At 45.4% G+C, this 15,727-nt stretch overlaps 2 protein-coding genes across 2 annotated transcripts; both read left to right on the forward strand.

Moving 5' to 3' along the window:
- Window positions 1-2,748: 2,748 nt before the first annotated feature.
- LOC308167910 (inverted formin-2-like) lies at window positions 2,749-6,266 on the forward strand (the record flags this gene model as incomplete). The annotated part of the gene is made up of 2 exons (XM_080542387.1): window positions 2,749-4,908; window positions 6,219-6,266. Exons 1-2 carry the CDS (start codon window positions 2,797-2,799, stop codon window positions 6,264-6,266), a joined length of 2,160 nt encoding a protein of 719 aa, XP_080398513.1. The 5' UTR covers window positions 2,749-2,796.
- A 5,931-nt stretch (window positions 6,267-12,197) lies between these two features.
- Window positions 12,198-15,715, forward strand: LOC308167911 (inverted formin-2-like; the record flags this gene model as incomplete). Its single annotated transcript, XM_080542388.1, has 2 exons — window positions 12,198-14,273; window positions 15,668-15,715. Exons 1-2 carry the CDS (start codon window positions 12,246-12,248, stop codon window positions 15,713-15,715), a joined length of 2,076 nt encoding a protein of 691 aa, XP_080398514.1. The 5' UTR covers window positions 12,198-12,245.
- Window positions 15,716-15,727: the final 12 nt, after the last annotated feature.

The raw sequence follows: 15,727 nt of genomic DNA on the forward strand, positions 1-15,727 counted from the left end.
GGGCCGCCTATTGCCGACCCCTGTCCTAAGGCATCGGTAGTTACGAACGGGAAACGCTCCACATTTTTCTCATTGTCGAGAGGGACACGCCAGGGGTGCCCGCTGAGCCCACTCCTATTCTCATTCGCCATCGAACCTCTGTCTATCATGTTAAAATCTTCTCCAATAATAAATGGAATTTCTAGATGGGGGAAGGAACACAAGGTGGCGCTATATGCCGACGACTTACTGTTGTATGTATCTGAACCGGTGCAATGCATTTCCCATATAGTTCAGATGCTGCATAGATTTGGTAGCTTTTCGGGATACAAGATCAACCTCACTAAGAGCGAATGTTTTCCAGTGAACAACCTAGATCTCGCAATCCCACAATGTGACTTGCCCTTCCATTTGTCTAAATCTGGCTTCAAATATTTGGGAATTAATATTACACGGTCCTTCTCTAAACTACATGAAAAAAACTTCACGCCCCTTGTTAATAAATTAAAAGATGATTTACAGAAATGGAGGTCCATTAATTTATCACTGGCAGGGAAGATCAACTGTATTAAGCATTAAGATGAACGTTCTACCCCGATTCCTCTACCTTTTCCAATGTCTCCCTATATTCCTCCCAAAGTCCTTCTTCTCGTCCATAGATAAGTCCATATCATCTTTCATTTGGGGGGGGTAAAGTCCCTAGAATACAGAAAAGACTTCTACAGCGACATCGGTCCCAGGGCGGACTGGGCCTACCAAATTTGCTTTATTATCACTGGGCTGCCAATATTCAGAAAATCATATACTGGGTCCATTCACCACAGCCGTCTTGGTGCGAAATAGAAAATGAGTCATGTCTTTCAACATCCCTCTCCGCCTTGATTACCTCCAAACTCCCTCTATCTGCCCCACACTACACCTCTAACCCTGTTGTTGTTAATACATTACGAATATGGTCACAATTTCGACGCCACTTTGGTTTAAAAGATTTCTCCAACCTAGCCCCTATCTGCAATAACCACCTTTTTGTCCCCGCCAGAATAGACAATGCTTTCGCCTTATGGAAAAGACTCGGTCTCTCCAAATTTAAAGATCTCTATACTGAAGGCGTCTTCTCGACCTTTAATCACCTCTCTCAAAAATTCAACCTTCCCCGCTCAAGTTATTTTCGATACCTCCAGGTCCGACATTTCATTAAAAGTTTGGATCCAAACTTCCCAAATGCACCACAACCTTCTGCTATAGATGATATCCTCCAAATTCCTCCCAATCTAAAAGGCCTAATATCAAGTATTTACTCTAGCATATCATCCCTCGGAGACACTTCCCTCCACAAAATTAAAGAGAAATGGCAGGAGGAGCTAGGGGACGTAATACCCGATGACTCCTGGACTGAGGCTCTGACGAGAGTTAACGGGAGCACATCATGTGCTAGACTAGGCGTAATCCAATTTAAGGTCTTGCACCGAATTCACCTTTCCAAATCTAGGCTAGCCAGAATCTATCCTGACGTGGATGAGAATTGTAGCAGATGTCATAACGCTCCGGCAACGCTAACACACATGTTTTGGTCATGTCCCTTATTATTTGATTATTGGTCAGCAGTTTTCAGGACCCTCTCACAGGCACTAGATCTGAACCTGCAACCTAACGCCTACTCAGCTATCTTTGGCATAGCGCCAACTGACCAACAGATTATTAACAAGCATAAAGACATTGTGGCATTTGCCACTCTACTTGCTCGACGGAGGATTTTGCTTTGTTGGACATCCCCCAAACCACCGAATTCCTCCTTATGGTTGACTGACCTTATGCTTCACTTGAAACTTGAAAAGATTAAATATACACTTAGGGGGTCCAAAGACCGCTTTTATTTCACCTGGAACCCAATAATATCCTATTTCAACAAACTAAAAACCCTCCCTGACAATGCAAGTGCGCTGGATGCTGAGTGATGACATATGTTGTGAATCTATTTATCAGGATAAACCCCTAGAGATACATCATCTCGTTCTAGAGAGGGACATATTACAATCATAACAGACATGGTATCACAGACCAACACGACCATCTCATCTATCCTCACTTACAAATGAATTGCACTTTATTTCTCTTTATCTCTTTGATTACTTACCTGTACTGTCTTCATTACCTATCACCACTGTTATTATTATTATTATTATTTATTGTTGTTTATTTATATCCTTCGTCCTGGGATGCACCACTTGGGATTTTGTGGGGGGGGGGGGGGGGGGGGGGGTTGGGACATGTTTGTGTTTTGTGTAAAAACAAACCAAAACTGAAAAGTATTATTTTTGTATATCTGTAACATCTCAATAAAAAGAAAGTAAAAAAATTATTTAAAAAAATAAAATAGAAACCATTAGACAAGGCGTTTTCAAGGCAAGCTCTTCTGTGTCAGGCAATTTAGAATGTTGAAGTTTTTCCAATTGTCCCATTGTGATGCAATAAGAAACTATTACAACATTTGCAACATTTGACAGTGCTACAAAAACACTGTGTGCATTGGCCATTGAGATAATATAGAGATATTGAGATATTGAAAGTACTGGGATTCATCTTAATTATGTATTTTCCAGTTTTGGATATACTGCCAATGCTGAGGTAGGTGTGGGATGCATTAAATGCTAATCAAATGTTGGTGGAACAACAGTCACAGTCACTTTCTGTAAGATTTCCCAAACATCAATACCTATGTTGTGTGTGCGTGTGCGTGCATATGTGCATGTGTGTTTATGTAACAGGGAGACTGAGGACCTGGACCTGAACATCCAGTGTGAGGCCTTTGAGGATTCCATGGCCGAGGATGCGGAGGAGATGGAGAGGGTGTACGGAGGCATCGACATGAGCAGTCACCAGGAGGTCTTCACCTCCCTCCTCACCAAAGTGAGCAGCTCCCCAGCCTCTGTCCAGCTGCTGTCCATCCTGCAGGCTCTGCTGCTGGTGGCTCCAGGACGGGGAGACGTGTGGCTGACCCTGGAGGCCCTGGCTGTCCGTGCCACTCTGCTGGCCCACGACTCACAAATGGACTCCGCTGAACGTTTGATGGAGCGCCTGCTCTCTTCCAAGAGACAACAGATCTCAGCCAGTCCCAAGACCAAGACCACCAACAGGGCAATCCAGACAGACTTGCTCGGCAGCACAACCAACCAATCAGACATGGCTTCCGTAACTCCCCCTCCTCCCCCTCCTCCCCCTCCACTTCCTGCTGCTACCCCAAACCCTCCTCCTCCCCCACCCCCACCCCTGCCAGGCACCACTTATGGTGCACCCCCACCACCTCCTCCTTTACCTGGGATGCCACCTCCTCCTCCACCACCTCTACCAGGGATGGGGCAGGGAGGTCCACCTCCTCCCCCTCCCCTGCCTGGTATGGGCCCCCCACCTCCCCCTCCCCTGCCTGGTATGGGCCCCCCACCTCCCCCTCCCCTGCCTGGTATGGGCCCCCCTCCCCCACCACCCCCTCCCCCAGGTATTGGAGGAGGTATTATTGTGCCCCAGAACGCTCCTCTCCCCAAGGCCAGCCGCTGTCCCACACTGCGCATGAAGAAGCTCAACTGGCAGAAGCTGCCCTCCAGAGTGGTGTCTGAAAGCCAATCCATGTGGTCGTCAGTGCAGTCTGATTCCCTGGAACCTGACTACTCCAGCATTGAGGAGCTCTTCTGTCTGCCAGTGACTGACTCAAAGGCCAAAAGTACCAACACTACGGTCAAACGAGAGCCCAAAGAGATATCCTTCATTGATGCCAAGAAAAATCTAGATTTGAACATATTCTTGAAGCAGTTCAGATGCTCACATAAAGACTTTGTAGCTATGATCCAAAATGGGGACCGTTCCAAGTTTGACGTCGAGGTGCTGAAACAGATGCAGACGTTACTGCCGGAGAAACATGAGATTGAGAACCTCAAGTCATACCAAGGGGAGATAGAGAAGCTGGCCGGTGTGGATCGGTTCTACCTCGAGCTCCTATCAGTTTCATGCTACACCATGAGGATCGAGTGCATGCTTCTCTGTGAGGAGACCCCTTCTGTGTTAAAGATGCTGCAACCCAAAGCTGAGCTGCTGGACGCAGCCTGTGAGAGTTTGAAGGAGAGCACCCGCCTTCCAAGTTTCTGCAAGCTCATACTTGACATTGGAAACTTCCTCAACTATGGGAGTCACATAGGCAATGCAGATGGCTTCAAGATCAGCACCTTGCTGAAGCTCACAGATACCAAAGCCAACAAGTCCCGTATCACATTGCTCCATCACATCCTGGAGGAGGCGGAGAAAACCCATGCTGACTTGCTGAACCTTCCGGATGATCTAGAGATCTGTGAAAAGGCTGCTAGAATAAATGTGGATTCTATTCAGGCAGAGTCGAGCTCACTGGTCAAACGGTTGAAGGGTTCTGAGAAAAAAGTGTCCTCTTCTTCTCAGGAGGATATCAAGCAGCAGTATCTCACTGCTATGAAGGGGAACCTGGAGACCTGTGAGAAGCTGCAGGAGCTCTTTGCCTCCATCAAAAAGAAGAAGGAAGAGCTAGCAGAGTATCTGTGTGAGGACACGTCCCGCCTCTCACTAGAGGAGCTGTTCAACACCATCAAGACCTTCAGAGGACTCTTCCTTAAAGCAATCAAGGAAAACCAGACCTGGAGAGAGCAGGCCATCAAGGCAGAGAAGAGGAAGAAACAGCAAGAGGAGGATGACGCCAAGAGACCGAGGGGGGAGAACGGAAAAATAATTCGTAAAGCCCCCCCAGTCCAGGAGGAGGGCTGCATCATGTTGGACCACCTGTTGGCTATGATGAAGGGCAATGCACTAAGGAAGACCACCAGGGCCCAGGCAGACAGGGGCAGCCTGCCCTCTAATGACAAGAAAAGGGATAGCACCCAGCCTGAACATGCCAAGCTTGAGCGATCATCAGCCGTAGATACCCAATATGGCATAGAAGTGGACAAGGTGGCATCAACCATTCAGCAAGGATCGCAGGACAGACTGCCACACACAGGGGAGTCCACATCAGGCCTTCCAACAGGACTCAAACTGGATTAATCAGAGACCATCGCCCCCCTCAATCCTGGATTGGATCCCCTGCTCAAGGAGGGATCTTCAGAGAGAGATGAGGGCATCAGTGGCGGCTCCTGCCAAATCTCTCAGGGGGGGCAATTGTTGCGTTGATGGTTAAGGTGACACGTTCAAGGGTAAATTCACCTAAATCAGCGGGCTTAAATAAATTGACTCTCACAGCCAAAAAATAAATAATAAAAATAAAAAAAAGCTCTTTGGTCTTGCCCATTGTGGAGAGGTTGGGGTCTGATTGATTGAGTGTGTGGAGTGTGTCTTTTATAAAGGTAACGAGTTCAAACTGGTGCAGTTAATACAGGTAATGAGTGGAGAATAGGAGGGCTTCTTAAAGAAAAACTAACAGGTCTGTGAGAGCTGGAATTATTACTGGTTGGTAGGTGATCAAATACTTATTTCATACAATAAAATGCAAATTAATTATTTAAAAGTCATACAATGTGATTTTCTGGATTTTTGTTTTAGATTCCGTCTCTCACAGTTGAAGTGTACCTATGATAAAAATTACAGACCTCTACATTCTTTCTAAGTGGGAAAACCTGCAAAATCAGCAGTGTATCAAATACTTGTTCTCCCCACTGTAGTTACCGAAATAAAACACAGATCAAAAGATTTAATGTACGATTCAAGTAGCCGATGTCCTTGACAACTGGTAAATGTGGTGGAGCAGGATTTAGCTTCTCTGAGGAGTTAAGTAGAGAGAGCAGCCTGTGGCTGTGGAAAGGATTGGGCTTAAATTGAGGATACACTAAAACGTGAAACTGACAAGCGCCAAAAAAGCTCCCCTGCCAGTTCCTGCCAACAGAGACTTGTTGAGACCAGCGTGCAGGGGGTTGGCACGGGTTCACACCGAGGCTGGTTGAGGCAGAAATCGAAGGACGTCGTGTGTTTTTATATTCCTCATTCGATTCCATGCATTACAATAAGCCTGTCCACCGATTTTCTACCTCCATGGTTGGAACCACGAGACTAGACACTACATGGTCATGGATGTGCCTAGGGACACAGCAAGCATGACCAGGGAAAGTTGTCTCCACAGGACCTGAAGCACAAAGCACCAATTCAGTTCAAGAAAAGAGAAAGAGTAGAGAAATGTATGCTTGTTACACAGAAAGTGTTAAAAAATAAAACTGACGTCATAATCTGCCCTCTAGGGCCAGCATCAGGTGCAGATCAAGCGTCAAGGGGGTTACTATCGTTGAACAGAGAATAGTGGCTTTAAGATGGCACAGACAAGGCTCGTCTGAAAGTAAAACATCAAAATATCGAGGGCATTAGTTATAAGTTACCCCTAATGGGCCAGCATCAGGTGCAAATGAAAAGTAACATTATTTTAAAAAAAATATTGACATACGGTCACTGAGTACTGCAGAGTACTATTTTTGTTGCTTTAATAAAGGCTGGCAGTCTTTAATTTAACTGTTGTTGGTGTGGACTATATACTGGGGAGGTATTTGAATGAATGAATGGTCTTTATTGTCATTGCTACAGTACAGGTACCAAACAACGAAATTTAGGAGGGGTGGCTCCCCTGGTGTTAGGAAGAAAAAAAAAATATATATATATATAATATTCAGGGGTCAAAAAATGTATACAAATATCGGATCGGTATCGGTATCGCCGATACCCGAAGCCCAGGTATCGGTATCGGTATCGGTAGTGAAAAAGTGGGATCGGGACATCCCTAGCTAAAATGTTGTCAGCGTTCATGGACCAAATTGGATGTGTCGATCCATGGCGCTTCCAATTTCCTCACGATAAAAAATTCTCGTTTTTTTCACACGTCCACCATTCGTATAGCAGAATTGATTACTTCTTTATAGACAGAACACTACTTCCCTTTGTCAAAAACGTAGAATATTCAACCATAATTGAATCTGACCATGCCCCAGTACTATTGGATCTGTCCTTCCCACTTAACTACTCTGACCGCGCTCCATGGAGACTTGATACCACACTACTAACAGATAAAGAATTCTGCCAAATGATTTCAACTGCCATAGACAATTTCTTGGAAACCAATAGGGACGACACTGTTTCTCCCTCCCTGCTCTGGCAGACCCTTAAAGTAGTAATAAGGGGGGACATTATTGCATACACATCTAGGCTGAACAAAGCTAGGAGGCAAGAACAGGAGCAACTTCTCAACTCAATGATTGACATAGATCATCAATACTCTGACTCTCCCACCCCGGAGCTTTACAAAAATAAGCTGAATCTCAAAGCCAAATACGAGTTATTAACATCCGATAAGACAGAACGTATGCTGCTGAAATCACGAGGCTTTGTTTATGAGCATGGGGAAAAGGCTGGTAGAATGTTAGCGCATCAATTAAAATGTAAATCCTCTGACCAACAGATTCCACAAATTAAAAGAGAAAATGGGGAGCTTACAACTGACCCCCTCGAAATCAATGAGACTTTTAGGGCATTTTATTCCAAATTGTACACTTCTGAGGCACCCAATGATGATACCAATATGCAACATTTCTTCACAAATTTAAATGCCCCTGTTATCAACCCTGTTCATAAAGCAGAACTTGAACTACCCTTCCAAGACACCGACATTTATAATGCAATCACAGCTATGCAAAGTAGTAAGGCCCCGGGCCCTGATGGATACCCCATCGAATTCTACAAAAAATTCTCAACCAAATTAACTCCGCTCATCTTAGAAATGTTCAATGACTCAATGGATAATGAGGCCCTGCCACAGACGCTAACAGAGGCATTCATAACCCTTTTACCGAAACCAGGGAAAGACAGAACGGAGTGTGGTTCACATCGCCCCATCTCGCTGCTCAACAGCGATGTCAAGATATTAGCTAAAGCACTCGCCCGGCGTCTAGAGTCCGTCACAGACGAGGTGATCTCCCCTGATCAAACTGGCTTCATGCTGGGCCGCCACTCATTCTCTAACATCCGAAACCTTCTAAATGTCGTACATTCTCCTACGTCCGAGGAGGTACCTGAGGTGGTTCTCTCCCTGGATGCGGAGAAGGCTTTTGACAGAGTGGAGTGGGCGTACTTATTTGAATGTCTGAAAGCTTTTGGCTTTGGACCCACTTTTATTGCATGGATCAGACTACTATACTCATCTCCTAAGGCAGGGGTCGGCAATTAGGTTTGGCCTCGGGCCAATTTTTTTTTGAGCCACTAGATGGCGGGCCCGAACATAATCAAAGGCTAATTTAAGTAATTGATTGTTTTAAAATGTGACACGTTCTAATGCTTTGACTTTTCTTTCGACTGTACACATCGCTAGTCAACTAACACAGCTTGTTTTGTGAACCTGCTAACAATGTAAAGTAGTGTTCTAGTTAACTAGGTAGCTGTCCAATCCATTATGTTGCAGTATTTTGGCTTGATTAGCGAGTTTGTGTTGTGATTCTCAACAACGTTGAAACGTAGTTTCACACTTTTCCATATTTTTGAATAATAAATGTGTGGACTGACGATGTAGCGTAGCCTAACTTATTCTAATAATTATGTAACAGTTTCATTCTGATAATTATTCCCCCCTCCTCCCAGACAAGGTCACATTATTATTATTGGATTGGTTGTTTGCGTGCCGGGTGAAGTTAGCCAAACATTTAACCTGCTAGCAAGAGAAACATAATGTCACTCTCCAAAGGTCTAAAGAGGAAAGTTGACGGTGGAAACAGGGCATTTAAAGAGGAATGGACAGCGAACTATACGTTCATCCTACCTGGTTTCATCAATGCAAAGCCGTTGTGAGAGACATTTTCCGTGCTCACAATGTTCCCTTTCTATACGCGAGTCGTCCTTTTCGTCAATGAATGCGATAAAGACGCACGAGAGGAATCGATGGATGCATAAAAACCTTGAGAACTGCCTGTGGATTAAAGTGACGTCAATATCACCAGATATCAAGCAAATACTGACCGATGGGAGATGCTTTTTGTTTGCGCCGATTTTGTTTTCAATGTTTTTCAGAAAATTAAACAGAATTTGCGTTGTTACTGTTCATATGTGTGTTGCAGTCACATATACGTAAACATTACGTTTGAATGGCTTACTGAGCTCGTGTTATTTTGTTCAAACCACACACGGTATGTCGGCTATTTCAGCACCGTGACGCGTTGTCCACCTGCTTATGATTCACTCTGAGGGGTTCAGCGTCAGTGCGCTTCGGTGCACCTTGCTGCCTGATTGTCTGTCCCTGTGTCATTCACTCTCAACATGGATAAAAGTACAATAAGCATTATTCAGGTGGAGTTCGATTCTCTATTCGGACATTATAGGCGCTATATGTGGGACTGTCGGTCCGATATTATTATAAAAAAAAAAAAAAAATAAAAAATAAAAAGTGGATTCTCAAAATAATCTGCTGGGCCAAATATTATTGGTGACGGGCCAGCAATGGCCCACGGGCCGCCTATTGCCGACCCCTGTCCTAAGGCATCGGTAGTTACGAACGGGAAACGCTCCACATTTTTCTCATTGTCGAGAGGGACACGCCAGGGGTGCCCGCTGAGCCCACTCCTATTCTCATTCGCCATCGAACCTCTGTCTATCATGTTAAAATCTTCTCCAATAATAAATGGAATTTCTAGATGGGGGAAGGAACACAAGGTGGCGCTATATGCCGACGACTTACTGTTGTATGTATCTGAACCGGTGCAATGCATTTCCCATATAGTTCAGATGCTGCATAGATTTGGTAGCTTTTCGGGATACAAGATCAACCTCACTAAGAGCGAATGTTTTCCAGTGAACAACCTAGATCTCGCAATCCCACAATGTGACTTGCCCTTCCATTTGTCTAAATCTGGCTTCAAATATTTGGGAATTAATATTACACGGTCCTTCTCTAAACTACATGAAAAAAACTTCACGCCCCTTGTTAATAAATTAAAAGATGATTTACAGAAATGGAGGTCCATTAATTTATCACTGGCAGGGAAGATCAACTGTATTAAGCATTAAGATGAACGTTCTACCCCGATTCCTCTACCTTTTCCAATGTCTCCCTATATTCCTCCCAAAGTCCTTCTTCTCGTCCATAGATAAGTCCATATCATCTTTCATTTGGGGGGGGTAAAGTCCCTAGAATACAGAAAAGACTTCTACAGCGACATCGGTCCCAGGGCGGACTGGGCCTACCAAATTTGCTTTATTATCACTGGGCTGCCAATATTCAGAAAATCATATACTGGGTCCATTCACCACAGCCGTCTTGGTGCGAAATAGAAAATGAGTCATGTCTTTCAACATCCCTCTCCGCCTTGATTACCTCCAAACTCCCTCTATCTGCCCCCACACTACACCTCTAACCCTGTTGTTGTTAATACATTACGAATATGGTCACAATTTCGACGCCACTTTGGTTTAAAAGATTTCTCCAACCTAGCCCCTATCTGCAATAACCACCTTTTTGTCCCCGCCAGAATAGACAATGCTTTCGCCTTATGGAAAAGACTCGGTCTCTCCAAATTTAAAGATCTCTATACTGAGGGCGTCTTCTCGACCTTTAATCACCTCTCTCAAAAATTCAACCTTCCCCGCTCAAGTTATTTTCGATACCTCCAGGTCCGACATTTCATTAAAAGTTTGGATCCAAACTTCCCAAATGCACCACAACCTTCTGCTATAGATGATATCCTCCAAATTCCTCCCAATCTAAAAGGCCTAATATCAAGTATTTACTCTAGCATATCATCCCTCGGAGACACTTCCCTCCACAAAATTAAAGAGAAATGGCAGGAGGAGCTAGGGGACGTAATACCCGATGACTCCTGGACTGAGGCTCTGACGAGAGTTAACGGGAGCACATCATGTGCTAGACTAGGCGTAATCCAATTTAAGGTCTTGCACCGAATTCACCTTTCCAAATCTAGGCTAGCCAGAATCTATCCTGACGTGGATGAGAATTGTAGCAGATGTCATAACGCTCCGGCAACGCTAACACACATGTTTTGGTCATGTCCCTTATTATTTGATTAGTGGTCAGCAGTTTTCAGGACCCTCTCACAGGCACTAGATCTGAACCTGCAACCTAACGCCTACTCAGCTATCTTTGGCATAGCGCCAACTGACCAACAGATTATTAACAAGCATAAAGACATTGTGGCATTTGCCACTCTACTTGCTCGACGGAGGATTTTGCTTTGTTGGACATCCCCCAAACCACCGAATTCCTCCTTATGGTTGACTGACCTTATGCTTCACTTGAAACTTGAAAAGATTAAATATACACTTAGGGGGTCCAAAGACCGCTTTTATTTCACCTGGAACCCAATAATATCCTATTTCAACAAACTAAAAACCCTCCCTGACAATGCAAGTGCGCTGGATGCTGAGTGATGACATATGTTGTGAATCTATTTATCAGGATAAACCCCTAGAGATACATCATCTCGTTCTAGAGAGGGACATATTACAATCATAACAGACATGGTATCACAGACCAACACGACCATCTCATCTATCCTCACTTACAAATGAATTGCACTTTATTTCTCTTTATCTCTTTGATTACTTACCTGTACTGTCTTCATTACCTATCACCACTGTTATTATTATTATTATTATTTATTGTTGTTTATTTATATCCTTCGTCCTGGGATGCACCACTTGGGATTTTGTGGGGGGGGGGGGGGGGGGGGGGGTTGGGACATGTTTGTGTTTTGTGTAAAAACAAACCAAAACTGAAAAGTATTATTTTTGTATATCTGTAACATCTCAATAAAAAGAAAGTAAAAAAATTATTTTAAAAAATAAAATAGAAACCATTAGACAAGGCGTTTTCAAGGCAAGCTCTTCTGTGTCAGGCAATTTAGAATGTTGAAGTTTTTCCAATTGTCCCATTGTGATGCAATAAGAAACTATTACAACATTTGCAACATTTGACAGTGCTACAAAAACACTGTGTGCATTGGCCATTGAGATAATATAGAGATATTGAGATATTGAAAGTACTGGGATTCATCTTAATTATGTATTTTCCAGTTTTGGATATACTGCCAATGCTGAGGTAGGTGTGGGATGCATTAAATGCTAATCAAATGTTGGTGGAACAACAGTCACAGTCACTTTCTGTAAGATTTCCCAAACATCAATACCTATGTTGTGTGTGTGCATATGTGCATGTGTGTTTATGTAACAGGGAGACTGAGGACCTGGACCTGAACATCCAGTGTGAGGCCTTTGAGGATTCCATGGCCGAGGATGCGGAGGAGATGGAGAGGGTGTACGGAGGCATCGACATGAGCAGTCACCAGGAGGTCTTCACCTCCCTCCTCACCAAAGTGAGCAGCTCCCCAGCCTCTGTCCAGCTGCTGTCCATCCTGCAGGCTCTGCTGCTGGTGGCTCCAGGACGGGGAGACGTGTGGCTGACCCTGGAGGCCCTGGCTGTCCGTGCCACTCTGCTGGCCCACGACTCACAAATGGACTCCGCTGAACGTTTGATGGAGCGCCTGCTCTCTTCCAAGAGACAACAGATCTCAGCCAGTCCCAAGACCAAGACCACCAACAGGGCAATCCAGACAGACTTGCTCGGCAGCACAACCAACCAATCAGACATGGCTTCCGTAACTCCCCCTCCTCCCCCTCCTCCCCCTCCACTTCCTGCTGCTACCCCAAACCCTCCTCCTCCCCCACCCCCACCCCTGCCAGGCACCACTTATGGTGCACCCCCACCACCTCCTCCTTTACCTGGGATGCCACCTCCTCCTCCACCACCTCTACCAGGGATGGGGCAGGGAGGTCCACCTCCTCCCCCTCCCCTGCCTGGTATGGGCCCCCCACCTCCCCCTCCCCTGCCTGGTATGGGCCCCCCACCTCCCCCTCCCCTGCCTGGTATGGGCCCCCCTCCCCCACCACCCCCTCCCCCAGGTATTGGAGGAGGTATTATTGTGCCCCAGAACGCTCCTCTCCCCAAGGCCAGCCGCTGTCCCACACTGCGCATGAAGAAGCTCAACTGGCAGAAGCTGCCCTCCAGAGTGGTGTCTGAAAGCCAATCCATGTGGTCGTCAGTGCAGTCTGATTCCCTGGAACCTGACTACTCCAGCATTGAGGAGCTCTTCTGTCTGCCAGTGACTGACTCAAAGGCCAAAAGTACCAACACTACGGTCAAACGAGAGCCCAAAGAGATATCCTTCATTGATGCCAAGAAAAATCTAGATTTGAACATATTCTTGAAGCAGTTCAGATGCTCACATAAAGACTTTGTAGCTATGATCCAAAATGGGGACCGTTCCAAGTTTGACGTCGAGGTGCTGAAACAGATGCAGACGTTACTGCCGGAGAAACATGAGATTGAGAACCTCAAGTCATACCAAGGGGAGATAGAGAAGCTGGCCGGTGTGGATCGGTTCTACCTCGAGCTCCTATCAGTTTCATGCTACACCATGAGGATCGAGTGCATGCTTCTCTGTGAGGAGACCCCTTCTGTGTTAAAGATGCTGCAACCCAAAGCTGAGCTGCTGGACGCAGCCTGTGAGAGTTTGAAGGAGAGCACCCGCCTTCCAAGTTTCTGCAAGCTCATACTTGACATTGGAAACTTCCTCAACTATGGGAGTCACATAGGCAATGCAGATGGCTTCAAGATCAGCACCTTGCTGAAGCTCACAGATACCAAAGCCAACAAGTCCCGTATCACATTGCTCCATCACATCCTGGAGGAGGCGGAGAAAACCCATGCTGACTTGCTGAACCTTCCGGATGATCTAGAGATCTGTGAAAAGGCTGCTAGAATAAATGTGGATTCTATTCAGGCAGAGTCGAGCTCACTGGTCAAACGGTTGAAGGGTTCTGAGAAAAAAGTGTCCTCTTCTTCTCAGGAGGATATCAAGCAGCAGTATCTCACTGCTATGAAGGGGAACCTGGAGGCCTGTGAGAAGCTGCAGGAGCTCTTTGCCTCCATCAAAAAGAAGAAGGAAGAGCTAGCAGAGTATCTGTGTGAGGACACGTCCCGCCTCTCACTAGAGGAGCTGTTCAACACCATCAAGACCTTCAGAGGACTCTTCCTTAAAGCAATCAAGGAAAACCAGACCTGGAGAGAGCAGGCCATCAAGGCAGAGAAGAGGAAGAAACAGCAAGAGGAGGATGACGCCAAGAGACCGAGGGGGGAGAACGGAAAAATAATTCGTAAAGCCCCCCCAGTCCAGGAGGAGGGCTGCATCATGTTGGACCACCTGTTGGCTATGATGAAGGGCAATGCACTAAGGAAGACCACCAGGGCCCAGGCAGACAGGGGCAGCCTGCCCTCTAATGACAAGAAAAGGGATAGCACCCAGCCTGAACATGCCAAGCTTGAGCGATCATCAGCCGTAGATACCCAATATGGCATAGAAGTGGACAAGGTGGCATCAACCATTCAGCAAGGATCGCAGGACAGACTGCCACACACAGGGGAGTCCACATCAGGCCTTCCAACAGGACTCAAACTGGATTAATCAGAGACCATCGCCCCCCTCAATCCTGGATTGGATCCCCTGCTCAAGGAGGGATCTTCAGAGAGAGATGAGGGCATCAGTGGCGGCTCCTGCCAAATCTCTCAGGGGGGGCAATTGTTGCGTTGATGGTTAAGGTGACACGTTCAAGGGTAAATTCACCTAAATCAGCGGGCTTAAATAAATTGACTCTCACAGCCAAAAAATAAATAATAAAAATAAAAAAAAGCTCTTTGGTCTTGCCCATTGTGGAGAGGTTGGGGTCTGATTGATTGAGTGTGTGGAGTGTGTCTTTTATAAAGGTAACGAGTTCAAACTGGTGCAGTTAATACAGGTAATGAGTGGAGAATAGGAGGGCTTCTTAAAGAAAAACTAACAGGTCTGTGAGAGCTGGAATTATTACTGGTTGGTAGGTGATCAAATACTTATTTCATACAATAAAATGCAAATTAATTATTTAAAAGTCATACAATGTGATTTTCTGGATTTTTGTTTTAGATTCCGTCTCTCACAGTTGAAGTGTACCTATGATAAAAATTACAGACCTCTACATTCTTTCTAAGTGGGAAAACCTGCAAAATCAGCAGTGTATCAAATACTTGTTCTCCCCACTGTAGTTACCGAAATAAAACACAGATCAAAAGATTTAATGTACGATTCAAGTAGCCGATGTCCTTGACAACTGGTAAATGTGGTGGAGCAGGATTTAGCTTCTCTGAGGAGTTAAGTAGAGAGAGCAGCCTGTGGCTGTGGAAAGGATTGGGCTTAAATTGAGGATACACTAAAACGTGAAACTGACAAGCGCCAAAAAAGCTCCCCTGCCAGTTCCTGCCAACAGAGACTTGTTGAGACCAGCGTGCAGGGGGTTGGCACGGGTTCACACCGAGGCTGGTTGAGGCAGAAATCGAAGGACGTCGTGTGTTTTTATATTCCTCATTCGATTCCATGCATTACAATAAGCCTGTCCACCGATTTTCTACCTCCATGGTTGGAACCACGAGACTAGACACTACATGGTCATGGATGTGCCTAGGGACACAGCAAGCATGACCAGGGAAAGTTGTCTCCACAGGACCTGAAGCACAAAGCACCAATTCAGTTCAAGAAAAGAGAAAGAGTAGAGAAATGTATGCTTGTTACACAGAAAGTGTTAAAAAATAAAACTGACGTCATAATCTGCCCTCTAGGGCCAGCATCAGGTGCAGATCAAGCGTCAAGGGGGTTACTATCGTTGAACAGAGAATAGT

The sequence above is a fragment of the Nansenia antarctica genome (assembly GCF_963989245.1).
Source record: "Nansenia antarctica genome assembly, chromosome: 11".
In the NCBI taxonomy this organism is placed as follows: Eukaryota; Metazoa; Chordata; class Actinopteri; order Argentiniformes; family Microstomatidae; genus Nansenia; species Nansenia antarctica.